The sequence below is a fragment of the Rhinolophus hipposideros genome (assembly GCF_964194185.1).
Source record: "Rhinolophus hipposideros genome assembly, chromosome: 3".
Classification (NCBI taxonomy): domain Eukaryota; kingdom Metazoa; phylum Chordata; class Mammalia; order Chiroptera; family Rhinolophidae; genus Rhinolophus; species Rhinolophus hipposideros.
In genome coordinates, this window is record NC_138049.1 from 1,144,632 (window position 1) to 1,172,389 (window position 27,758).

The following is a 27,758-nucleotide window of genomic DNA, read 5'->3' on the forward strand; positions in this document are numbered from 1 at the left end:
GTATCTTCTTTACTGCACAAATGACGTGCTATGGTTGAGTTTTACAAAAATCACTCTTCTGGATAGAGGAAAAATGTGCAGGAGGGGACTTACAGGAAAGGGTCCCAGAGGAGGCGTGACCAGCTGAGAAGCTACCGCAGTGCAGTGTGGCAGGGTGACCGTGGGCAGCACTGCCGTGGGGGGTGTACCTGCTAAGACAGAACCCTCAGCGTTCTCGTCACAGGAAGACAACATTTTTGTGTCTGTTCTCTGTCATGGTGATCCCTTCACAGTAGAAGTCACGTCTTCTCAGCTGCACACAGTGCTATATGTCAATTACATCAATAGAACTGGAAGAGTAAGAAGGAAAACGCCAGTGCGGTGGTCCAAGTGGGATATACTGAGGGGCTCACCACGTATGGACACTGGGTCTGGGGAAGGAGAAGTGGCATCTGAAGGCTTCTTGCTGTGTGACTGGGGGAACAGCATCAGCTTTCATCACAGCGAGAACCTTCCTTGCTTCTCCTACACTCTGCCATGGTATCTGGCAGCATGGAAGGTTTCCACAGTGCTTGGTTGGCACTGACTGTTTCACACCATTAAGGCAAGTCCCCTGTGCTTCGTGCCAGGTCCCAAGCACTTTATAATGAGCTCCCACCTTCACCACAGGTGTACACCGTCCCAGCCCCAGTTCACAAAGCAGGAAACGGAAGCAGGAAAAGGTTCAGGAACTTGTGCAAAATCACACAGCACCAGGGGACAGGGCCAGGATTCGAAAGCAATGCCACACAGAGTCGGTGTCCTGGCCCCTCTGATGGCAGACACCCCTAAAATTGAGCAGCTATAAAACTCTGTATTTAGCCAGAAAGAAAAGACCAAGGACAATTTCGATAGCACATTTTATTTTAATCTAAGAAAAATGATTAAATTCAAAGTTCAGAAATATAAAAGATTATCCGATAAATTTAGGATCATAACTTTCTTAAGCAATGGTGAGGCACACTTGAGCTGGTTTTGTGGCTCCAAAGTTTCAGTTTTCACTTTGCACAGTTTAAATACATAAGAAGCCTCCTAAAATATCTTCATGCATATTCACAGAGATCATTTTACATGACACACGTGGGAAGATTTGGGGCCATGAGGCTTGTTTTCCAGCCAAAAGTCTGAGCTAAGGAAAGGGTATCCCGGGGGCCACGCGAAGTTCTCGGCCGGCCTCCACGTGGCGCCCTAGAGCCAGGCCGCTTGCTGGGGGCGGGCCAGGGCCTGGTGGCCAGGGCTGTACACTGGGCCAGATCCGGGACTCACAGTGGGGGCCTTGGGTTCCCGACCCTTCCCTCACAAGTGCCACTCAGGCGAACTTCCCACTGGCACGTTCTCATGCCCTTGAGGCATTTGGAGAAGGATAAGGAACAGCAGGGCACTGCCAGCCAACACCAACACCACCCAGGGCACAGCATATCCTGCTGTGCCTTCTTTAAGGAAACCATCGTCATTTGTTCAAGTGACACTTTGCAGTGGGTCCCGGTGGCCACAGCCAGGTGGACAAGGCCCGACGTAAGGGGAAATGGGGTGGGGGTGGGGTGCCTGGATTCGACTCCTTTCTGACCTTACAAGCAGTGTGAACAGCACGGTGAGGACAGCAGGTGACACCGTTCCACGGAATCATGAGGCTTCCACGCAACTCAAGGAGGCTGCGAGCGCGGCAGTTTTCCAAGGCGGTGAGTTGGCACGAGTGGGAGGGTGCTGGAGAGGAAGGCTTGGGACTGGGGCGGGGCCTGCGGCTAAGTGGGCGCCACCCTCAGGGGAGCCCAGGGCCCCTCAAAACGCAGCTGCACCAAGCACAGACCCCAAGGTCAAAAGAGGACACATACATTGTATGTGCTCAGTCTTCTGAAGCCAGCCCCGCCCTTTTCACAGATCAAAGCAGTCTGTTTAAATATCTCATTTCTACAGAGTGAATTTACATTTAAAGTACAAAGTGCAAATACTATGTGTTTCTGTTTCTGGTTTTTAATTGCTTTTTGGTGAGGGAGCCTCCCACACGTCTAGGAACCGCCCCGGCTGTCAGCCACTTATCCTCGCTTCCTTGGCTGGAAAAGAAAAGACAAAAAAAGAGATATCATTACAAAGTTCGTGTCCCTCATCGGTGAGGCGAAGGCTTGCCTTTCAGGAATGAGATAAACCTACGGTGCCACCAGGGGGGACGGGCGCTTTTTAAAATAGACATGGGAAGAAAGCACGCTGGGCTGATCGTTTGGGTTTAAGGATGAACAAAGAACAATAAAAATATCCTGCACACATCTTAACTTCCAACACTTTCCTCCTCAACGATCAGGAACACCAGGAGAAATGTTTTCCTCGGTGAGAAAATTAGCATTTACTCCTAATGTTGTAAGTGGACTCCATGTTTTAAGTGTTCTGCGGAAGTTCCTAGCAGCTCAGATTTGTCTGCAAAAACAATCCCAGTAATCTAATGTAGGCTTTGAGTTTGACAAAGCCATCGCTGGGTTTTAATTTTCTTTTTCATCCTTTTCAGTCACTACTCTACCTGTCTAAAAAACACAACTTGAAAAGTTTGTTTAAATTGTTTGAACTTTACAGAAGTAATTTAGAAGGAAAGGAAAAGCTATGTACAATCTTCTAGATTTATTTTTCCAAGTGTGCCAATTCCTACTAGTCTGAGGGGCTTCATGCTTCTATTTTGGTAGCAATTAACCATTATGCCTGGGAGGTTTCTGGGGTGGCCTTAGTCCCCAGTGAGCATGAGTTGGAGGTGATGGGAAGAGCAAGGAAGGCATCTCTGCGTTAAGCTAATGACAAGTTTGCTGTAATGAGTTGAGGAGAAAGGTCAGCCATTGATGTGAGAATCGGGAGAGGAGAAAGTGGACTAACGTGAAAGCTATATCAACACCAGCTTCCCACTTCTGCTCTGGTCACTTCCGAAGCATGAGAGAAGCTAGAGAAGAAACCAGGGTGACAGCTCACTGATTAAATTCTAGCTCCCGCATCCTCCCCTCTCTCCTTCATTTACTAGTTCTAGCCTATGGTCATTCATATAGTGGAACATTCTGGTGGTTGGTGCTCTTTTATTCTTCAGGGAAATATTTATGAACTTGTCATTTTATCCAATGCAAACCACAGCTGGCTTATGCTAGAGACTTCACTCCAGGTCGTCGCTTGCAGGGACAGCCACTGAAATTGTGGCATGGAGGTCTGTACACTCTGTCACGCAAGGTGTCACATGGGGTCTCTAGTCCCACTCCCTACATAAGAACACAGGCCATGGTGAGGCCAAAAAGGAACACCCACGGAGCCATAGGTAGGGGAGTCACACCACTATATTCTCACTGATGGCAGCTGGGTTGGAGACAGAGGGAGCAGGAGCCACACGATCTACAACCTGCCGTCCACTTCTCTGCCAACCAACCAACTCCACTTGCTAATTGCAGTCCGCGCTTGCTAGCTCAGCCACCATTCACTCCTAGCTCAGCCACGGCAGTTATATGAGTGGCCAATGGCTAACCAGTCACAGCTGATGGCCACCTACTACCCGAGCCAGCACCTTTCCACGCGAGCCCGAGAGCCTGGAAATGCTTTCTGGGACTCTGTCCCTGTACACTCCCTCAGACATCACAGAAAGCGCTGTAGACATGCTCCAGTTTCTTTTTCGGGGAAAAAGCTGAGGATCTGAATTGAGTGCACCCCTGTGCCAACTATCACCATTATCTAATGAAAACAACCCTTGGCTGTCCTGGAGCTCAGCAGGGTAATTGCTTTCAGACCAACCCTGCTCTAAAGTGTAAGTGATTTGTGGTGGGATTTAAAAAGTTAAAACCATAAACATTTGCTAAACAAAAGAAACCCATATCACACATCTTTCTAATGAAAAGGTTTTAAATGACATCCAAGGTGTGCGTTGGAGGTCTCCACTTAAAACCCACAACAAATACAGGGCTTGCCTAAGGAAATGTCGACCTAACATCAAACATGAGAAGACAAAATAAATAACAAATGGATGAGTGGTCCTAAGAAAGGAGGATTAGCCTGGCTTCCAGGAAGGGAGAAACGAGTCCACTCATGTTTGCCTTCTGGAGAATGTTCTAGGCTTTGGCTGCGTTGTGCCATGGGGTGCTGGGCCGAGGTACTTGCCTCTAACTGCGCATGTAGAAATGCAGACCCAGACGCAGAACGTGTTTATAAGCACAACAGCAGGAAACTGAAAATCCCTTTCGGAGCTGCACACGTGTCTCGTTAGGATCCCTGATGAAAAGGGAACATTCACCTGAATGCCCAGAGGGTCTCCTGTCCCTCCACCTCCTTAATAAAATGTAAGAAACACCGTACAGATCTCTGGAGAATGGTTTTAAAACAAGAGGATGCAGACATTTTTCTAAAAATAATAAAATAATTGAAATTTCAAATACTAAAAAAAAATTAAGGCCAAATGTCGCGCAGGGAACCCTGCTCGCTGCGCCATTTGTCGTGCAGGGTCTCAGCTCCCACTCCCCGCCCAAGAACGCAGGACACGGTAAGGCCAAACAGGAACACCCACGGAGCCATAGATAGGGGAGTCAAACCAATATATTCTCGCTGGAGGCTTGGCTGGAGACACAGGAAGCAGGATCTACATAATCTGCCTAACAGCAGTCCGCGCTTGCCAGCCACCATCTTCTTGCTAGCCCCCATTCCTTTCTTTTTGCTAGCGTAGCCACAGCCGTTATATTAGTGGCCAATGGCCTACGGGTTACAGCTGACGGCCAACTAGCCACAGCTGCTGGCATCTGATCACAGTTGATGGCCATTTACTACCCGAGCCAGCACCTTTCTATGTGAGGCCGAGAGCCTGGAAACTGTTTTTTGGGGTTTTGTCCCCACACTCCACCCCTACAGGGTCTCGCCTCACAATCTACGCGACAAGCGTCTTCTGCGAGGGGCCCTGTGCAAGGAGCCTGGAGGTGAATGCACTATCCTGAACACAGCCAGGCTCTCTGGGCACAGCCAGGGTTTCTCAGGGCACCACCACAGTACTTCTGGGCACAGCCAGACATCCTGGGCTTCTTAGGGTACCACCTGTCTCCCCGGGCACAGCCAGGTTTTCTCAGGGGACCACCACAGTACTTCTGGTCACAGCCAGACTTCCTGGGCTTCTTAGGGTACCACCTGTCTCCCCGGGCACAGCCAGAGTTTCTCAGGGCACTGCCACTCTCTCTGGACACAGCCAGACTTCCTGGACTCAGCCAGGGCCTCAGGGCACTGCCACTCTCTCTGGGCACAGCCAGACTTCCTGGACACAGCCAGGGCCTCTCAGGGCACTGCCACTCTCTGGACACAGCCAGACTTCCTGGACACAGCCAGGGCCTCAGGGCACTGCCACTCTCTCTGGACACAGCCAGACTTCCTGGACACAGCCAGGGCCTCTCAGGGCACTGCCACTCTCTGGACACAGCCAGACTTCCTGGACACAGCCAGGGCCTCAGGGCACTGCCACTCTCTCTGGACACAGCCAGACTTCCTGGACACAGCCAGGGCTCTCAGGGCACTGCCACTCTCTCTCTGTGCCTCTCGGGGTACCGTGCTGGAACAACAGCGGCTCACATCAAGGTGCTTACATATTATCAATGGCGGCCAGTCAAGACACAAAAGCAAACATTCTCGCCAGTCCCACTACATGGTGGTATGTTCCCAAACAGTCAAGCGTCCATTAAATTAGGGATAGAAGGCAATTCCCCATAGTCCATAGTCATTCGCCAGGGCTGTCCTGGGGGTGAGGGATGACCTTGACCTCACCCTCATCTCCCAAGGAGGACTCAGCAAGCGTTTCCTCCTGGGACTAAAAGTCCTGCATCCGGGCTGCCTCAGCAAGCAGTTCCCAGCCCACAGGGCAGCAACAACCTTCGCTTTCTCCGCTTTCTCCGGCCTCTGCTGGTTGGGGAACCATCCACTTCTTTCCACCCCTCCACGGGAATCGAGCTCTCCGGCAGCTGCTCCTCCTGGTCTTCCTCAGACTGAGCTTTCATACGCACAAACTGCTCCACTGCCCTTCGGAAAGCTTTGGCCAGCACCGTATCCTGCCGACTACGCCATGTGTCGCGCAGGGAACCCTGCTCGCTGCGCCATTTGTCGTGCAGGGTCTCAGCTCCCACTCCCCGCCCAAGAACGCAGGACACGGTAAGGCCAAACAGGAACACCCACGGAGCCATAGATAGGGGAGTCAAACCAATATATTCTCGCTGGAGGCTTGGCTGGAGACACAGGAAGCAGGATCTACATAATCTGCCTAACAGCAGTCCGCGCTTGCCAGCCACCACCTTCTTGCTAGCCCCCATTCCTTTCTTTTTGCTAGCGTAGCCACAGCCGTTATATTAGTGGCCAATGGCCTACGGGTTACAGCTGACGGCCAACTAGCCACAGCTGCTGGCATCTGATCACAGTTGATGGCCATTTACTACCCGAGCCAGCACCTTTCTATGTGAGGCCGAGAGCCTGGAAACTGTTTTTTGGGGTTTTGTCCCCACACCAAACCTTTGAGTTGATGATTTAACAAGTTAATTTTTGGTAGAATCTTGCAAGGCTCTTTTGGGTGCGTCAGAGGGGTGTAGGTAGGATATGTTACCTCTCCTGGAGTTTTTCATTTTTTCTTGGAAGTTTCTTTATTTTCAAAATCTACAGGACTCTGAATTTTTATTGCCTATAACTAAACCAGCAAATTATTCAAGCTAAAATACACTCACCTGTCGATTAGAAGTGCTCTCAGCATTAGCTTTAGGGGCTAGCAGGGGTAAAAAAAAAAAAAAAAAAAAAAAAAAGATATTAAAGATATTATTAAAAACTGAATACTCTCCATTTACTAAAAGGCTCTAGATAATTTTTCAGCAAGGGATCAACATCATTTTAGGAAAATGCCAACAACTGGCAAAGGTATTTACATGAGAAAAAGAGAGAGCATAGATTATGAATCATGGATTGTAAAAGTCACAATGCAAACATTTTCTAACAAGGTAAATGCTCTAGTCCAACTTTAATGTATTTTTTACCCCAAATCCCAAGGGTCTGTCCACCAACTGTGCAAACTTTTCTTCCCATGTTTCTCAGACTTTCCTGGGAGGCTGGACTCAGCTGTGAGAGTCTGGGAATGAGGCCCCTGGCAGAGTGCCAACACCAGGTCTTTGAAATTGTTTGGTTTTATACTTAAATCATGAGAAATGAACATGTTTGGCTCAAAATAATTTTTCCCCAACCCTCAAGGGAAATGGAAGCTCCAGGGAGATGCACTCCGCATGGTTTGTTTTGAGGCTTCACCTGGCACCTGGTGAGAGAGCAGGCGGCTCAGAAGTTACCAGCACCATCTCAGGCACCTTCCGGGCCTGAGCAGGGCCCCTCCTCCCTGCGAGACCCATCCCCCTGGGCATTCCTCAGCTCTCCTCCTGGGCACCTGTCAGCAGACCCCTCCCTTCACAGGGGGCTCCAGGATGGCCTCCCCCTCTCCTCCCTGCCCACCCAAAGTCACCATCCCCCATGGCCTCAGGCCTCTCTCCTCCCGCCCACTCTCTCTCACTAGTGGGTTCAGTCAACCTCATGGTTTTAAATAATATCTATTTCCTGATGACTCCCAAGTCTACAGGGTGGACCTCTCTCCTCAGTCAGACTCCCAGGTCCAGTGACACTGCCTCCATTTGGACTAGCAACAGGCAACACAAAGGAAACAGGGCCAAACTGACCTCCGTATCTTCCCTCTGAAGCCTGCATCCTCAACCGTCTTCCATTTCCAGCGCACAATCCATCACCCTACTCTAAAGCTTCCGGGGGCAAAGGACTGCTGTCACCCGTTGCTCCCCCTTCTCCTATGCCCCCATCTCATCTGACCTTCAAAACCTATCCAGAGGCCACGTCCAAACACTTCCCACCACCCCACTGCTGCACCCAGGCCCATGTCACCACCCTCTCCCACGGACCCCGTGGTAACCCTCTTGCCACTCTCCCTGCTTCAGCCCATCCCATCTGCAAACTCCATCAGCTCAGCAACCAGGGGTCCCTGTAAGATATGAGCCAGAAGTGCTCATTGCTGCTCAAACCTCCCATGCGCTCTTATTCAGAGCAGTCTCCCCCTCCCCCGCTCCACGGTCTGGGCTCTGCCCACAGCACTTCCCTGGCCTCTGCCACCTGCTCACGCCCCCCCGCCCAACTTCTCACCACTCAGTGCCCCGCTGTCCCCTGGCAGGCTGCTCCCCACCCAATATCTGCATGGCTCCCACTGCCCCCCTTTGCCCCCACTGGAAGGTCACCTGTGGAGATGCCTTTCCTGCCTGTCCCTTCACTCAGATCTCAGCCCTCGTGCCCCTCTGTCCTCACCGCCTCCACACGTCACACGTGTCACTACAGATTTTTCTTATTTATCTTATTTCTCGCTTCCATACTAAAAGGTAAGCTCTAGAAGGAGGTGGATTTTTGTCTGTTTTATTTACTGTTATGTTGCCAATGTTTAGAGCAGGGAGCATTCAACAAATATCTTTTGAATGAATCAATAGACAGAGGGCAGCATTTTTTTGTCCCAAAGGCTCGACTGATTATTGATTGCTATGTACACGATAAAAAAATACTGAGTAAAGAGCCAAATCATTCCATTTTCAACCCCTTCTTCTCTTTCTGTATTAAAGCAAACAGAATCACATTAGAAGTTGAAACACAAATGTACTAAGTAAATTGCAATAATAGTACATAAATAGTAGATAAATGGATTATTTTTTCAATCATAGGTGTGAATGACTCAAGTATTGGAGTAACTGGAACCATTCTTTACTTTGCCTGAAATGACTACTTGACTGAAAAAGTAGGCCCTGGGCTCATTGGTTCAAATCTAAAGAATATTAGAGTGATACTTCGAATCTATTCTAAGCCAATTTGGCTATTCAAAAATTGCCGTGTTTTTCTTTGTTTCTTTTATGACAAATAGTCTCCCTGGTAATAGGAGGAAGCTACAGATTAGAGGCAAGTTACAATGAGAAATGTTCATATTCTTAAGTGTTAAGAAGAAAAAGAAAGCCTTGCAATATAGAAGAAGATAAATTTCATTAATGATTCCTGGAGGGATATTTCATTCAAGGTACATACAGTAAGGAAAATCACTATTTAAAATATGTCAAGAGCAAGAAAATAACCCACTGTTAATTATTTTCAGTGGAACAGAATGGACATTATCAAAATAAATAGGAAACAAAGCCACATCCATTGAGAACACAGGGCTGAGATGAGGCCCTGTTTCCCAGGCACCTACCCTGCGTTCAGGAGCAGTTGGAGAGGTTACATCATGGGTGACACATGACGCTGATTGTTTCCAGGTGACCTGGCAGACAACACTGTGGCTCTGAGGCAGTTTGCCCCCAAACAGTGTAGCTAACATGGCAATTTGGTTGAAAAAGATAAATTGGTCAAAATGGATATTTCCTAATTGCTGAGTTTCTGTGTAATGGTCACTTTGGAGACTCCCAAGGGCATGATGCAATCTCTTGTGATTTTGTTTCTGGATTCTTCAGAAATATTTTATCTTTGACTTTATCGTTTCTTAATAGTTTTCAGTTGTTTTTCTATTTTGTATTTTTAATAGTCCAAATTTAGATCAAACTTTCCAACAATATGTCCTAGATGCAATCATTTGAATGCAAAATTTTGTGTAGTTGCTTAAAACAAGTGTGATTAGAAAGTAAATATATGATCTCATTTTGTAGTGAAAATCACAGTACATAGATATGCATGTACGTATGCATAGAAATATTTTTTGTATAAATATGGAACTTGGTTTGATTATGTCTGAGAATAAAAAAGCCACATGTTATTTATGTTCTTTGCTTGATTTCTTACATTTTTAGAATTTAAAAATGCATTGTGAATTAGTGAGCAAACATAAAGGTAACAGTTTGGATATTTAGACAATCCCAACTAATCCTCCCTGAATATTCAGGTTTTCTGACTTTTCACTAATTCTAACTATACTGGGTGGGAAAAAAGAACTGAAAATCAAATCAAATCGAATCAAACCGGTAATCAAATCAAATCAAAGTAGGAAAAAACTTAGAGAAATTCTGCAGGGAAAATACAAGGGCTCCCAAATCAACTCATTATGCATCCAAATTCCCAATGCTCATTTTTGACAAAACAGCCACTTCTAACAAATTCTAGCTTATGTTTTGGGGGAAGGGTCACATACTATCTTGTCCATTACTAATAAGACAACACAACTCAGATACCTCAGTTTAGTCACAAGGACCCAGAGAAGGTAACTGAAGAGTCTGCCGTCATTTAAATATTCCCAGTAAGTGACAATCACATGGACAGAGACCACGTTGTCCCCCTTACTTGTCTCCCTCCTCCCAGTAATGGGGTTGTATACTCCCTTCTCTCTCTCTGTGCCCTGCATGGGGTATGCAGACGTCCCTGGGTAGTTTTCAAGATTCGGCCAGTGAAGCTGAGAGGATGGAGGATGCGGTGCGCCACCTCCGGACCCCTGCCTGACCGCACACAATCACGCATGGTCCCTGGGCCCTTGCACTCCACCACCCTCCATGGCTTCTCTTCAGCTCAGGCTCCAGAGAGAGGACCAGGAGCTGCCCCAGTGGCAGCACCACAGCCCACGTGGCACAGTGCTAGAGCCGAAGGAAATGCATTCTGTCTATGCCCTTTCAGAGGCAGCACGACCCCTGGCCGAGGCCGGTGACGTCCAACACAGGCCATTAAGACATGCGGTAACAGCACGTTCTCACAAGACCTTTCCCATCGCGGTCAGGACCCTGTGTCACCTCCACGTCCAAGGGTGGGCAGTACTGGCCCAGAACCCTTTCTTGCCCTCTTTTCTCATGGGTGGCCCGCTCCAGCCTCAGCTGCCCACAGACACAGCCACATACCTGCATCACCCACAGACCTCTCCCCAAGGAGAGAAAACCTACGGGAGCTGGTCCCAAACATTTTCAGCGGGGGACATGTGGGAGATGCTCGCCTGCGAGCTCCAGTAGGTGCCGGGAAAGCCGCTTCACCTTGGGGTGGGGGCCTTGGTTTTCTCATTTGTACAAACCAGTACACGGGGTCCTATGTCTGCCCCCAAGCAGAGAGCAGAGGACAGGCCCACACACAGGGCAAGGGTGAGGAAGTGTCCCACTGTGGGGAAATGTCAGCACCCTGCGTGAGCAGCAAAGCGGGTGGCCCCAGATGTTTGCCATGGGTCTCTGTCCAGACATTTGCAGGACAGCATGGAGTTCAGCCAGCTGCACAGACCCTGCTCAGGAGTCATCGAAACGAAGTAATGCTGCCAGGATTAACTTATCACCCAGACAGGAGCACGAAACCTTTCACGGCTACACGGTCCTGCCTGGACCCAAGTCAGTGCAACAATGTTGAGTGACTATTATGACAAGTCTGGGGGACAGAGAAACAAACAGCACCATTGCCATCCCTCGCCTTCCAGAAACCCATGGCCTAGATGGGCGGCGAGGGTTCTTGTCACCTTGGAGGTGATAATACAGGAGGGATGTGAAGTCCACAGGGCTCCAGAATCTACCCTCAAGCATGTTTTCTTTCTCAAATGTGCTACCAAAGGCGACAACAGAGTAACAGATAAACAACAGTGCCGTGAGGGACCTCTGCAAACCCTGGCCAGCACCACTGGTTTGTACAAATGAGAAAACCAAGGCCCCCACCCCAGGGTGAAGCGGCTTTCCCGGCACCTTCGGGAGCTCACAGATGAGCGTCTCCCACATGTTCCCCGCTGAGGATGTTTGGGACCAGCTCCCGTAGGTTTTCTCTCTGGGTGACAGGTGTTAGTTAGGTGACACTCACATAGAACGATATACTCAACTTAGCAAGACGGCCATGGAGATAACTGGGTGGGTGGTGGGAGTGACCTCACTGCTTATAGACTGGCCGAGTCCGTGTGCAGGGCTAGCAAGCTAACGCCAGTAGGTCCCAGATTTCCATGTCAGACGCTGGTAAGGAACAGTCGGCCTCATGCTGGCCGACGCGAGGCTCGCCTCAGACTCACCCAGCCCCCACCGCCTGCCAACCCTCTGCCTCTCGACCGAGCAGGTCACCAGGGCCGCCATCACTTCTACGGGCAGACAGGATCTTTCCTGTGCCTTCTCCCTCAGACCACAGGACAGCTACAAACTAGGGGCAACCTGATGGCACACTGCACCAGCAGTGGGGCACTGCCCAGGGGTCCTTACTGTGTCGCTTCCGTGTGCCGGCTCTCCCCTCCTCCTTGGTGACACCCAGGCAGCCCATTAGCTCGTGCACAGACAGGGACTTGTCGTTATTCACGTCACAGTACTCCACAAACTTCTTCACACACTTCTTGGGTTTGGATTTCTTCCGAAGGAATCTCTTGAAGGGCTTGATCTCTTTTTTGCCAATGTCCCCACTGGAATTTTTATCAAGCAGTTTGAAGTACCAGTGGACCACTCTCTCCTCCAGCGTGTGGCTGGGGTCGGGCTCAGAAAGCCTGGAACAACACAGAGAAGATCACAGGGGTCCTTGGGGACACCCCGCCAGCTGCCGCTGCCCGCGTCCATCCACCAACCCCCCCACCCCCCAATGCGTGTCCTGGAAAGAACACCTAGCTCGTGGCTGTCACCATCCTGACGCCTCAGCCTGCCTGGATTTGCCGTTCAACGTAATGTTTATTTAACAATAAATTGGAGAAAGGGATTTAGCAGAAGTTTATCAAGTTTGCTTCAAAATCGCAATGACACAGGGACTGTGTGTGTGCCGACCATGCATTTGGCACTGGCCAGCCCAGGGGGAAAGCGCCCTCGACCCCAGTTCCGTGCTCCCGGAGTTGGCAGGCAGCTGTCACATCAAGGCCCACCTACAAGACACTGGGACTCCAATGCTCTCTCCTTTAAAGGGGCTTCACTGGCGAATCACTTGTGTCATAGGCACACAGAGGTGCAAGTAAAAGTGTGTCTTAAAGTGGTAGCTAGACATTTTCTCTTGGGTTAAAAATTCTATATTTAAGATACAAATAAATAAGCCCTCTCCTAGAAGGCCTGGATTTGAGTCGGGTCTTTGAAACTGTCCCAGATGGTAGCACGTGCCCTGTCATGAAGCCGAAGATGAGGGACAGTGTGATGGAATGTTACTAGCCTTCCTTCATGCCTGCTGGCCTGGGGGAGTCCTGGGCACTCCGGCGCTGGGTGTGCAGAGCGGCTCTGATGCCCAAGTTCACAGCTACCGGGCACTCTGATGCTCCTGGAGGCTGTCAGGCTCCCAGGGCACCTTCACAGAAGCAATTCATCCACAGCTCGCAGTCTTAATTTTTCAGGTAAGAGCAATCTTTCCAAGAATATGTCCATTTGAAATGTACGTGTCTATTTTTTTGCTTTTTAAGTTTAAATTACTACCCAATTGTAACCATTTTCACAAGCACTGCTTTTGTTTCTTTTCTCGAATGTTACTCTTCAGCAAAGAGACAGAGAGAGGAGAGCCTTTTGGTGAAGGAGACCAGAAAGCTTAGATCATCTGGGAGACATTACACCATTAAGGGCTTGGGCAGGACGAGAGGAAGGCCAGAGCTCTAGGAAGTAAAGGTAATAAGACTCCCCATCAGAAAAAGTTTCTTAAAATAAAGAGATAAATCATTGCTCATTCTTGGGGGTCCGATGCCTGCAGCATCACAGCTATGGAAGTGTGGGAGCTGCCCTCACACGGGCTCTTCGTGACAGAAGCACTTCTGGACACGGACGGTCGGCTCTCAGGAAGCGGAGAAGCTCAGTGAGTCCGCCACACAACACAGAAAACATGTCCTGTCCCAGACGGCAGAGTCTGACAGCGGCAGAGTAATTAGTGCCACTGAATGGCATATTCGAAAATAATTAAGATGGTACATTTTGTTGTATATATTTTCCCACAATAAATACATCATCTTCTGAGAACTGTAAATTGAACAGTATTTCAAATGCAGTCAATAAGCTCTAAAATGCAATTCCAAAACAGAAAGCCATCTGAACTAGGGCTGTCCCTCCTTTCCTCTCCCCTTCTCCCCATTAGGACAAAATCCCTGCTAGCAAATCACCTCACACCCAGGAAGCACCTTCCTGTCTCGGGACAGGACGCCTTCCTTGTACGCCCTGCACTGTCCCGAGAGCTGAGCAGGACTCTGACATCTAATGGCTCTACTCTGACTTCCGGCTGATCAGCCTTCCTCCAGTAACTGGGGCTTCTTCCCAGGGGCCGGCTCTGTGGTCAGAAGCAACATACCTGCTGGAGGAGGAGGGGTCGGACACGGCGTGGACCATGTCAGTGGAGAGTGCGTCCAAGACGCTCGTCAGAAACTCATTCTTTTTGGCACCAGGGCAACCTGAAAAAACCAAGTACATGCTGTGTTTCTACTTCACAGAACTCACAGGTTTTCTCTGTAATGGGGAGAAATGTCGCTTTAACATTTGGAAATTAGCATGTTGGGGTGTCTTACCACGCATGAGCTCGTTTGAACACTCACAGAGGCACATGGATATCTATATCTTGAGCCACACTTTCGGTATCCTACCCCTGAGTTATCACACAAGACTAAGATCATGGGCATTGCCAGCTCTCTGACCTTTACGCGTCCGCCCCCGGCAGGCGCGGACCTCCCATATTACCTGGGAAGCACACAGTGCTTGGGAACATCCAGAAATGCCCCAGGTCACAGCCCTGGAGGATGGCAGGCTGGAACTCCATCCAGGTGACGGTGTCTCCACAGAGAGAATGAGGCCAAAGAGTCACCGAGTTTATAGGAAGCTGGGCTCCCCACAGCGAACTGCAGCTACTTGGCACCACCTGCCCCACCTTTCCCCTCACTCACACGCATGTGCAAGTCCCTGGACTCCCGTCCCCCCCCACCTGTCCCAGAGTGACCAGGTGCCTGTCTCATCTGGACTCTGGAGCAGAAGTAAGGGTACCCTGTGTGGACCACGTCACGTGCTGTGTTGTGACATGCTTATCCGGTTCAGGACACAGGTTCAGGCATTTTCACAAAAGGCCTCTTGGCACTTGACTTTCTTGTTATTATGAGTCAAGTACATGTTAGTTGCCTATAGCAGGAACCTACTTATGCCAGTTTCCACTTCATTAAATTCACACAGACACCAGTCCTCATGGGGAGTGGCAGCTGAGTGTGAAAAGAGCCATGTTACCTGCTTTGAAATATGGCTGAACAAGGAGGTTAGAATTGACGGTGGGAGCCCATAACCACCTGGACAATGTTGCTTTTCAAGAAAAAAGAATCTCACTAAGCATCCCCTCAAGAACAATAGAAGATTTAAGGCTGCAGGTGTGTGGTGGTGACCAGGGTGCCTCAGGGACATCCCGCGATGTCACTCTCCGGCCTGGAGAGGATGGAGGCCTCCGTGAGGACCAGGCAGTTCTGCAGCGTGCCTGGTCTCCAGCCGGACCAGGAAGGACCACGTGCCTAGGAACCTGCTGGTGAAAAGCACTAGGCCGCCGGCTGACCCAGGAGGACGTCCCCAGCCCAATGGCAGGCGCCAAAGGCAGGTGTGTCCTGGGGGTGTACACAACCCCCCACCAACGGCCCAGGGAACCAGCCAGGGAACAGTTGTTGCCTATGAATTTCCACACCCCCGTTATCCTCAAGACACGCCAGGGCAGAAGCGGAGTTGGTGTCTGCAGAAAGGCTTCACATGCTAAGTGGCTGGCAGTACTGAGCAGCTGCAGGAAAGGCAGGTGCTTGTGTGGCGTGGTGAGGAGGACCCGTTTCCACGGGCCAGGACCTGGCTGCTTGTGTGCTGTTATGTGACCACAACCCCAAATGAGGCAGAGCAGCGTGTAAAGCTTCGTTAGAAAATGACGTGTGGTCATCATGGAACACAGGGCTGGCGGCGTGGGAAAGCTTCTGAACTCCTCGATGCCAGAGGTTACATTAAAGTGTGATTTACTTCCTAGTGAGAGGCAGTAAATAAGTCCACCCTGCTACAGTATTTTTACCATGGTGTAGATTACAGACTAACATGCACAGATCTTCTTGCTAGGGAGTTTATTTCTCACAGGTGAGAGGTACTTGGATCCAAAAAAGAACACTTTCCATTTTCATTTGCAAAGACTCTGGGCTGGGGTTGGATTCAGAGCTGTAGGTCAACAGCTCTTGAGTGGAGGTGTTGACAGGCCGCCAGAGAGAGGAGCCTGACCTGCGTCCACGTGTCTGTCTCCACCTGAGCTTATAGGACACAGTTCTCCGTGCCCTCTGGCAGGACCCTCCCCTGACAGGGATATGACATTCCTGCCACAGCCATCCTGGTCCAATGCTTGTCACTGTACGACAGGTGACTGTCGTTCAAAGCTATTTCTACGAAAAAGATGCGAAATGAGAAGACATCAGAAGGAATAATAGAGAACTCATTAAGAAGTCAAGTTTCATTGTATGAGAAATGACAGAAGTGCCAGGAAATCAGAACCATGAAAGGGACCGGGTTTCCAAATACTTAAAAGGAGCTGTGGCTTGAGGTAAAAGGGAGCCCCCCAATTCCGTGGGTTTGCACTGTGGGGTGCAGAGAAACCCAGCCTGTCCACATGGTCGCTCCGTCAGGTAGGCCGCGTAGCCAGAGGAAAGCAGGTGGCCCCGTCAAAGCGAAGACAGACCCAGTACAACTTCCTTACAAATCTGTGGCAAGAGAAAGCCCCCAGCTGAGCCTAAAGATACTCGCTCCACCCTGTTTATCTCCGAATCCAAGTGAAACACTGCATCTTATCCCATTTCCCTAAAAACACTCGGCCACTGCTGACTGTCGAGAAGGGTTAGTGTATGTGACAAATGAAGGGCGTTTTCCCTGGTTGGAGACTCTTCTGGTCCAGGTCGGGAGTAAGGAAGTAAGGCACCATCCATTTAGCTGATCATTTATAGACACCAGAAATGAAATCTCTTTGGAACCCATTATTACAGTTTAGAACCCAAAATCTAGCAGAGAAAAGGAGACGACTAATGGTGGCCCACAGGGCTGCTGTTCCAGAAAGGCTGTGCACGCAGAGACGTGGCAGAGACATCCGTACACCATCTCCTCCCCCACGGGTCACAGGGTTTGCACTTTGGGCATATTGACCTTTGCTGAACTGGAAAACCCCATTAAATCACGACACCGCCCCCACTTAAAAAGTACTGTGATCTCATAGTTTTTTGTACCAGCCAAAATACCGGGGGTGCCAAAAAAGTGTATACAAATGGGCACTTTGGTCAACGTTGCTCAAACAGTAGTTCGCCATAACCAGAAGTGTCTGGACGCTGATGGGAACCACTTTGAGCACCTCTTGTCATTGCAGAAGTCAAACGTGACTTGTACTCATCTTTTGTTATCGGTATATTTTGCGTATTACAAGTTTAATAGGTCTTACTTTCTTAGAATGTGCATACATTTTTGGCACCCTCTCCTCTGTATTTGGCTCTTCCTAAGTCACCGATTCTCGCTCATTAAACGTGGAGCTTAATTAATGTCCCCCAAGCACGATTCATCCTGAAACGTCGTTCTCCAGGCACATCCCTGTCCTGGGGTCCTCCGTATCCCACCAGGTGCTCAGGTTCATGAAGGAGCTCATGCACCTGGTGTGTGTATGCGCTTCCTAACATGTACCCCGTACCCCACCACACCCACACTGCCCCCTCACGGCAATCTGGCAGGTCTGAGAAGAGTAAGGGAGAGAAAGGCGGGAGGTGACAGAGGCCCCGGTCACACATCACTTAGTGGAGAAGTAAAGTCTGGGCTACACTTGGGAACCGGGAGGCACTGGGTGCAGAGGACAGCGACAGCTCCAGCGCTGTCTGCTGAGCTGCTGCCAGCCTGTAGCCACTGCAGGGTGCCCCCATGCTGGGGCACAAGCAGGCCGGCTCTGCTCCGGTCCCAGGGGGTACACGGTGACGCACACGCCTCAAAATCTCCTGCTGATAAGACTGGCCGTGAAGAACAGAGACAACCTTTCCAAACAGGCGGGAGGAAAGTCACGTGCAAAGGCCCTGATTGAGGGGCCGCCTGGCATCCCTAAGAGGCATTTGGGATCAAACAAACGGAAAACAGAACAGAGCAGGAAAAGGGGTGCAGGCACCAGGATCTCCCAAGTCTGTGGGGTCCCGTGGGCCACACAAGGGATTGTTTGTTTGTTCCTTTACCTGAAGGGACATCAGAAGCCCTTGGAAGGTCTGCAGGAGTGACACAGTGTGATTCATGTTCTTCAGGTCACCGTGCCCCTTCTGTGGGTCTTAGACAGTGAGCGCCCAAGGGTCGTTGGGGCTGTTGCCTGTGGTCCTGAGATCGGGTTACTGAGACCAAGATCAGAGAGGCGGTGGAGACCGTGAGATGCAGTTTTTGGAGAAATCGTGGAGTGAGAGGGCTCAGTGGCCTGGACGTGTGGTTATGGGGTTGAATCGGGCCTCTGAAGCACAGCGAGGACTCAGAGAACGGCCCTCGCAGCACGTCGGCTAGGTGACAGTCCCCAGAGCCACCCCTACCACCTCTCGCACACGTTCACCCACAGCCACAGAGAGAAGCAAAGGCTGACGGGTCTCACGTACTCCGATTCCTCCATAAAGCGTGTTGTCGTCACTCCGTCAACGTGCGCCTTCTTTCTGAACATCTAACTTCCTGTGCAATTTAAGCATAAAAATGCTGATAAACAGAGATAGTGAGAAGATTTCTTCAGGCACGTTTATGGTCAGGTGCATAACACAGCTGCAGCTTCCACAGGTACAGACAGTGTGTTTCATAAACCCCTCCAGCTGGGAACGGGGTTTGAGTGTCATCCGAGACCCTGCGGCTGGAACCCGGGCCCCACTGCAGAGGCGCACAGGGCTTAGCCTTCCCGCAGGCTTCTGCCGTGTACTGTACCAAATGTCCGAGGGGGAGACCACGAGTGAAGTTCATTCTCAAGTAAAGGCCGTGACGACAAAGCACAGACTTCCCAATCTTAAGATGAAAACTGTCACTACTCTTGTGTATTAACCCCAGTTTTTCTCTTTTTCTATATTGACATATTTGTTTTCATATTCTATATTTTCAACGTAGTTTTCATCATTCTTAACAAACAAGTTCACAGGTTTGAGAAACACTGATACAAACCAGTGTTTGGAGAACGGCCGGTGCCTAATGGAACCCGGAGATGCTGCATGTTGCAGCTGTGGTCAGAGGACACCCCGGCTTGAAAGGAAATTGTGTCGGCTCTCGGCCTCGGGTCCTGCCCAGAAGCAGGACTGGGACTCGGACGCCCTCAGCATCTTTCTCTGTGTGTGACAGACGTTCCAGAAATTCTTTGCCTTGGATTTTAACTTTCACTTAGGTCACCCAAGCAGGGTATGGCCTAGGGATTTGTAACAGCTGATATGGTAACAGACTATTTATCTCAGAGACGGGTGTTTGTGTTCCTGCCTGTCTTCCCACAGCACTCAGGGACGATGACAACGTCCTGTCCCTCAAACATTCATACAAGGACGACTTGGTAACCGTGCGTTTGGTGGACAGCACCACTTTCACCCTCGAGGAGCTTCTGGGGGAGCACACTGGTGAGAATATGGAGGGTGTGGCGAGAGCAAAGACGTCCGTGTTGTCGGATGCCTCGCATTGCTGCAGGTCCTGAGCTTGGGACTGTCACACTGCCAGCCGCGGAGCAGGAAACATTTAGGGGCACGTGTCTATGTTTTCATGAGGCATTTGTGCAATCAATATTTTTGCGAATTATTGAGATGATCTCTGATTTCCTTTCAAGGCGTGTCTGACTCGCAGGCTCCTCCCTCCCAGTCCTGCCGCTCGATGGAGCAAAGCAGGGCTTTGTTTTGCGTTTTCTCAGAACACGTGGGCACTGACAGCACTTCAGAAGCCATTCTTACTCCAGTGAGACATGGACCTTACGCTGTACAAGGGCCGCCTGCCCGCGCCTCTGACTCATTCAGAGAATGACAGAGCCGAGAAAGGGTAGAGAGAGCGTGGTCTCTATTCACAGATCAGGCCACTGAGAAGACGAACCAGTGGGGGGTCAGTGTCCAGCAAGAACGGACTCTGACCACACGCACGCTCAAGGCGTCTGGTGTCGCTTTGGGAATTTGTATCCAAGTCATTTGTATTCAAGGAGCGTGTGTTCCTACACAAGCCCACTGCTGTGCACTCAGCTTCCGTCCTGCTTTGCGTTTTGCTCACTGCCCCACCGACAACTAATGGCCCCAGGAGCGTGGTCTCACCTTTCTGAGGCCATCTGAAATTTCTCTTGAAACACAGCGACCTTCCTATAAGAGCTAAGCCAGTGGCTGTCACTACAGATACAGCTGCCAATGAAAAAGCTTTTGGGTCTGTGAAAACAATACTTGTGACAGTACAATGGCAACTACAACCTTGGGATGGTAACAGTGCAGCCAGTGGTGAGAGCGTTTCCAGGGGGAGCCCCTACACGAGTGCCCGTCCATGTCATGTGACCCGATGCCCGAGGGACGACAGGTGACACAGGCTCCTAGGGCGGCATAACGAGACACAGACCTGGCCCGGGAAAGGGTGCCCTGGAGGGTGGGGCGAGCTGCCTGTGTTCCAGGAGCTCCGCGTGCAAACACCCGCTGGGAGCAGTCCCTCGTCATGTCACAGCCCAGCGTCCTCGTGTTCCTGGGCTGGGGGAAGGAGCAAGCTGGCTGCTGTGGGTGTGGTGACAGCAGCAAGTGCACACCAACAACCGCCCAGAAGTGGACTCTCCCTGCCCAGGGGCTCAGGCCACTGCTTGTTTCTAACAGATGTAATTCAGGGAGTGCATGTCATTCGAATGGAGAAAGCTTTCTTCCCAAACTCCTAGCTCATTTCTTTTCACTTCGATAGTTTGACGTAGGACATGGCCTCTCTTCTGTCCTTTCTGAGGAATTTAAGGAAGAACACAAAGCTTAGCCACAGAACAGGCCACCTATATATTGTAAAACCACAGACCTGTAAAAACTCATTCATCGTTGTTGTAAAAAATAAGCTTCTAGTCTACAATGTGCTCGTAAATTAGGTTTACAGCACCAATGGCCCAGATTTAATTCAAGTGAAGTTACAGGTTACTAAACTCTTAGAATATTAAGAGTGAACAAGTGTTTTCTGGAGCATCCCAGAATGCTTAGTGAAAGCACCTTCTTAACTGCTGATCAGCGTGAGTCACTGCTGCCACCACGCGGGATGGGCCGCAGCGTTGCTGTGGTGACAGCCCTGGAGCGGGTGCCCTCGGCCCAGCTGAGGTCCCAGGTTTGCTGGCTCGCCGTCCCTCAGTCCCTCATAACACACCTGCCCTGGAAAAGGCGCACAGATGCTTCTGTGCATTTGTAGGCGGCCAGCGGCGGCTGCAGCGACCAAAGTCTGCCCACTAGATAAACCAGGAGGCGGCACATGGCCGGTGATGACAGTGACCCCTCAGCGAATCTCACCAAAACACGCATCAGATGACCTGGGATTCTCACGACACAGGCACATGCACACGTCACCAGTTCAGAGCCCCTGCCCAATGCAAACAAAGCCAAGTGCAGCGAGGCAAATGCAAAGGCAAAAACCCACCGGCCTTGGCCTCGGGGGGTGACGTGGAGAAAGCTGGCACTGTGTTACATCTCGTAAGGAGAATGACCTAGGAGAGAGCTGAGGGCCCCCTGCAGACGAAGGCGATACCCCCTCTAATTTCCAGGGATCCTCCAGGCACCCAAGTAGGACAGGGCACTGGGGCATCTCTGCCATCTGTCATCATATGATTTGGGGGCTGGGGGGATGGTGAAACAGAAATGAGGGACAAGAGGTGGAAGTGAGCCCACCTTTGAGAAAAATGCCGCCTGGGCCAGTTAACTGCCCGACTGACTCTATTCAGCTGAACAGAAAGCTGGACGCATTCTGGATATTCGCCAGCACATCTGCACCTTAAGAACAATTCCCAATTTTAATCAATTTTCAATGCAAACGTAATGTAAACTTCAATGGGTAAATACAATAAGAAATATGTGTCTTAATGATTTTTGGATTGAAGGCAGTGATATACTTGCAGAATTTGGGTAACTCACAAAAGGTTGGGTCTGACAGAAGCATAAGGTCTGGCCACATTTTGGAAGCAACTCAAGCAACATGTTTTCATTTTTTTTCTCTACATCTAGACATGCCACCCAGAGCCAAAAATGGCAGACTCAGTTGACAATTTGATGAATGAGATGAGAAGCCATGGCCGAATCTAAACAAAGAGTACTCTATACTGAAAACTTAAACGCTCTGAAACCTCTCTGGGTAATGAAACCAAGCCCTTAGAATCCTCGGGTCTGTTCTATTAATTTTTCTCCATCCATATTTGTAAGTGAACCAGGCCTTAAGTGAATGTAAGTGAATGCATGCGAACAAAAGCACAAAGCAACCATTTTCCCCTTTAGAAAACTAAGTTCGTTTTTCTCTCATATCATTTCAAGTCTTTGCCAAAATTCTAAATTCTTGGAGTCACAAATAGAATGATTAGCAAGAAAACAACACTGCGGACTTAAATCCATTCTTCTGTTAGAGACCAAACAGTATTTCCAGCCCCTACGCAGTCCCTGCCTCCACCTGCACACTCAGGGGCCCGCTCCCCGCACCGAAGGAGAGGGGACGGGCAGGCGCACCCCAGGCTGCTTCCCATTTGCCCCTCCTGACAGAAACTCGCGCTTCTCATCAGCAGCGTGTGCGCTTTCCCCCTCTGAGAAGCCAGAGGTTCTCCATGCCTGCTGTGGCCACCCCAGGACCCCCCACACGCAGCTCCTCCCAGGACCCCCCACAGCTGGGGCTCCCAACAGCAGCAGCAACAAAAGTAGAGCTAATTACAATAAATAAAGCTGCTTCAATGCCCCTGCCACAAGAAACATCAGGAAAAAACATATTTACCTTCGGTCCAAATCAATGACACTCACTTTTTAAAGTTATGGTTCTAGCAAAATGGAGTTTGCTCAGTTCTGAAAGGTGATAAAGTGGGGTCTTGATAGTGAGGACCGAGGTCAAAGGAGGTCTGTGCAGGGGCAGCTGGTTATCTCAGTGGTTAGAGTACAGTGCTGACAACACCAAGCTTGCCGGTTCGATCCCGCATGGGCCACTGGGAGCTGTGCCCTCCTTACAAAAAAAAAAAAGTCTGTGCCCTGAGACGGTTGCTGGGCTTATCATGGTGATCGCTTCGTTACAAACATAAATGTCCAATAACTGTGGTGTACCCTTGAGACTAATGTAATGTTGCATGCTAGCTATATTTTAATAAAAATCTTTTAAAAAGAAGAAAGAAAGAAGTCGGTGTTTCTACTTTTTGTTTTTGCCATAAAATGCTTAACAATGTCATTCACAGGCAGCAGTGTTTCTCTTGGGACTGAAGCTTGTGACTGCTGGAGTTACGCACGTGGCCAGTCAGGTAGAGGGTCTTTGTCAGCGGGACCGGGCGGACCAGGCACACAGACGCTGAGCTGGAGGAGCCCCATCCATTCTGGGCAGACTCGGCCCGGCCCCCTCAGTGTCCTTTGAAGCTGCCCAGGCAGCCCCCGCAGACTCCAGCCCCCCGAAGACAGGGGGGTACTTCTGACGGTGTGAGACGTGCGAGGAGGCTGGCTCTGTCCCGTTTTGATTAGGAGAAGCAGCTGTTAAATGAAGGAGACGCCACTGGTATTTCACAAATCATGCTCACGCTTACCTTAGAGACTAGATGGAGTCCAGGGCTAAGCGAGGTCCCCAGCCTGGCAGAGGCTGACAGCTGACGTGTTGTAAGGGCCAAATGTCTGTGTCCCGGAGCTCAGCTGCTGTGGGCCCATCTTCCTCTATGCAGCACAACGTGCTACAGAAAAGCACACCATTCACTGCGTGTGTCGCTGTTGTGCGGGAAGCAGGCTACGGGGATGCCGTCCATGAAACGTGCCTGCCCCACGACGTGGTGTACCATCCAGCATGTCACTGCTCTCGTTAATGCTACGACCCGCTTCCAGGCCTGCGACGCGGACTGTAAACATTGGGATAAACTCCTCCCTAGACACGTGGCTCACGTCACATCCAGCCACCAAGGGTCCCATGGCCCCCTGACGAGGAAGTCGCCTGGACTTTTGATGGCCCTCTCCCATTCCACCCTGATGTTTTCATTCCTACGTTTGTCACTCTTTGTCACACGTGGCTCCACCCTCACCACATTAGCTCTAAAATCACCACGTTGGACTCTGCACGCCAACCTCTCATTGGAAAGATCAAGAAGTGAAAATCCACACTGGCTGCCCCCTCGCATCTAAGGAGACCGAATGAAGTGGCTTCGAGTCCCGGATGCAGGGACATCGCGAAGGCATAGGGAGGCGGCGGCCATTGTGCGGGCACGGGCGTGGGATGTGTATTTCTGAGGGCACGATGCCCATGGCAATCAGATGGGTCCTGTCACCCTCCTGGGAGGGAGGGGCTGTCGGCAGCGGGATCGAGTTTCCTAACTCGGAAACAAGTGACAAAGATGTGACGTGATGGTCACAGATTAGTAGCAGCCCTGACCTCTGGTATGTGGCTCTGTCCAATGATTTGATGAGTATGTGATCCTTTGCGTTGAACCCCTTTATTCCTGAAACACCCACAGGGCTTCTAGCTCTCGAACGACTGCCCAGTGCACCCTTCAGCACGTAAACTTGCCCCAAACAATTATGACATGTGCTTGGCCGTTCGTTACACAACTGGCCTCAGCAACAGAATGTGTGGCCGACACATCTTATCAGGAAAAGGAAGGCATTTAGGTAAAGGCTGACCACAGCCTTTTAACATATTAGATGCCTGACAGAAAAACTTGTTTTTAAGAAGCAGGCTAGGGAGTGAAAGAGTCATTCTCTAGGCCCCGAAGAGCTGCTAAGTTGTCACGATCCAGTGGGTGTTTCCCACCTACGCTGGACTCCGGGAATTTCGTCCTGAACTGAATAGCTGACTTAACCATTGAGGCACGACTCCCCGACCCTGGGTGTCACCGCCCAGGTCGCACGCAGTTGTGTTGAAACTTGGGTGGGACAATTCCTGCTGACACAGCTGCTCTGAGAGCACAGCCGTTTCTGTCACACGATGGGTGGGTCTTCATTCGTCTTCATCCAACACACAATAGGCTTTTCATGCCCACTGTTTCATTGCCAAATTCCATTTTATGTAAAACTGCTTTCAATTAGAAGGATATAAATTAATTAGGGAGGAAATGTTTATATTTATTTTTATATACCTCCTGGAATGATTGGAAGTGAAATTCCTCTACATGTCTGCCAAAAAAACTGTTTGTTAAACCAGTAAGCTTTCTACGGAGCAAGGTTTGTGCTCTCAGAACTACCTTTGGACAGAGGGACTTACAAGATAACTGCCTCCCAAAATAGGTTTGTTTTTTTAAAAACACAAAACACTGATGAACACAAAGCCTTCGAAAACAAACATGCTGACAGGGAGGGCAGACAGCCCCACGGAGGGGGCCGGGGCCTCTGAAAGCAGGAGCCCCGCGGACGGACGGGTGAAGCCTTTCTCCCCGCCTGCCCACTCCACCTGCCACGCTGCACACACTCTGCTCCGGGGGCTGGGCTAGCTCCATGCCTGGCACGTGGTAACCCCAGAGCGTTTGTAATTAAATCCTCTCCTGGTACCTGTTTGATACTCACCACTGAGGGCATGGACCACCTGGGAGGTAGGAAAATGCCCAGGACTTCCACTCACCACCAGTGCACCTGAGGAAAGAGGTGGAAGGTGGAAATGCCGGGAACTCCCGAAGCTGTCACGGAGGAGTGGGGAGGGGTCGGCCCCCTCCCAGGCCATGCTCTTGGGTGGGTTACTTCTCCTCAGCTGATTCCTTCAGTTCAAGGTCCTTGAAAAAGGGGCCAGTGCCACTGAGTTCTCCTCAAACGGAAAGGAATGGACGCGAGTCGAATGTGATACAGTCTATTTTATAAAACCACGAGACTTGTTGAAGTGGTGCTTGGAATTGGACTAAAAGCCACACCGAGCTTCTGAAGATGGGAAGGAAACCGGAAGAGAAGAGGACCATGCCTGAAGGTCTGCTGTGCCTGGACTCAGCCAGAGGACACGACAGAGACGGCCGGAGGCCAGCACCTCCACTGTGGGAGGGCAGTGTGTGTGGCGTTTCGTACAGCCAGCCATCGCCGACCAGAACACTCAGGGAAGGCCAAAGGCTTCTCTATCTTCGCTATCCTACCCCCTGTCTGGAGCGGACAGGCTTTGGGATTCAGCGAGGAACACAGGACATGGGTAGGAATGACCGATCGCTTCCACACTTGGCTTCGGGGTTTGTGCTTCTAAAAACAATGACACACATGTGAATTGCCAAGGATAGAAAAGTTACTGATGTCTGACACAAACGTATTGTGAAAAATCTCTTCTCTGACTGTGTCTGGCTAGAAACAGTTTCTGGAAATTCATCTAATTAGGAAGGGCTGGCTGTTGGTTTGGAACGTGAACATGGGGTGGCATTTCTCATATTTCTGACTTAAGTCACTAACTCAAGCAATTCAACCAATCATTAATCAACGAGGTGCCAAAACGCCTCCTGTCTTTAAAGACGTCAGATGAAGATGTTTTTAAGACTCTGGAATTACCATTCAATTGCATATTTATAACACATCACGGCTGGAAATGCTGACTAAAAGGAATGGTATTCATTCGCGATCGTTACAACACGCATGATCACGGGCAACCCGGATCTAATTTGGTGACAAGTTGACAGCAGCTCCACCTTCTGTTAGACTGTCCTCCTTGCCCAGCCAGGAAAGAAGCCTGAGCCAGGAGGCTGAGGAGCCAGGAGGATTGCAGGTAAGGGGCGGAATCTTAAACGGGCTTCTCACTTGGACCCACACCAGTGACGATCACTGGAAAGCCTGTGTTCCTTAGAAAAGCACGACAATGCGATGAAATGTGAAAACAAAACCGAAGAACCCACGTCAATTTCTGCCTTCCTTGAAGAGAAGATCTTCCCGTCCTTAAGTGTGTGAATTACTAAGTTCTTACTTCTGCTTTGCTGCCCAAGGTGTTCACCCCACTTGGAACATCTATTCTCAGCGCACTCGTGTCTTTCCCGTTCTTAATAAAATAGCTCAAAGCCTGTATCCTCCAAGAACACTTGTTGCCCAGGGTTACATGAACCGTCTTCTCCCCTGAATTCCCGAGACCAACACAACTTTGTACCTGCTGGAGCCAAGCTGAGGCCAAACGCTCCACATTGGTCTCTCTTTGCTCTTTGCCTTGGTTTTGCTGGGACAGGTTTCTGTTGACTTTAGGGAACCACAGCATGCTACGAATGTGTGGGTTACTGCTGCCCTGCAAATCCTGGCAAGGAGGGCCATCATAGGAAACAGAGCCCTGGGCTGGAGACGGATGGGGCACTGCGACCACCAAGCACTGTAGCCAGGTTCCTGGCCCAGGGGATCCTGAGAAGCAAGGCCTCGTGCTGAACAGGCAGAAACTCCTGAATATTCACACAGAACAACTGTGCTTCTTCCCAAAGGGGACCTCCGCCACGGCACCTGCCCGCTTCAAGCAAGTCATTGGGCTTTGCGTGGGAGAATGAGCTGGGGGCTCAGCGAAGTCAGCTCCACACACACGACACAGCTCTGCTTCAACAGGGCTTTAAAAATGTATCAAACTGCAGAACGGTGAACATGAGAAGGCAGTGCCTTAAACACGTTAGAGCACAGTAAAACATGAAATACTGAGGCCCAGCTCGTGGGCCTAACGTGCCCTCCCTCTGCTGCACCCATTAGTCTGTCCACACATTCAGTGCCCCCTTAGACTATGTCTGTTTAACAAAAGGTCTGAGCAATGGACTCCATCTCC

General features: G+C 50.2%; 1 protein-coding gene across 2 annotated transcripts in view; it reads right to left on the bottom strand.

Annotated features, from left to right (window-relative positions):
* Positions 1-867: 867 nt before the first annotated feature.
* Positions 868-27,758, bottom strand: part of SMOC2 (SPARC related modular calcium binding 2) — a 166,828-nt gene continuing 139,937 nt past the window's right edge. For both annotated transcript variants that reach the window (XM_081041261.1, XM_081041260.1), the window contains exons 10-13: positions 14,221-14,320; positions 12,189-12,463; positions 6,711-6,748; positions 868-2,069 (exon numbers count right to left, since the gene is read on the bottom strand). In XM_081041261.1, the coding sequence (XP_080897387.1) occupies positions 2,052-2,069; positions 6,711-6,748; positions 12,189-12,463; positions 14,221-14,320 (431 nt within the window). In that variant the 3' untranslated portion in view covers positions 868-2,051. The remainder of the gene's footprint in view (positions 2,070-6,710; positions 6,749-12,188; positions 12,464-14,220; positions 14,321-27,758) is intronic.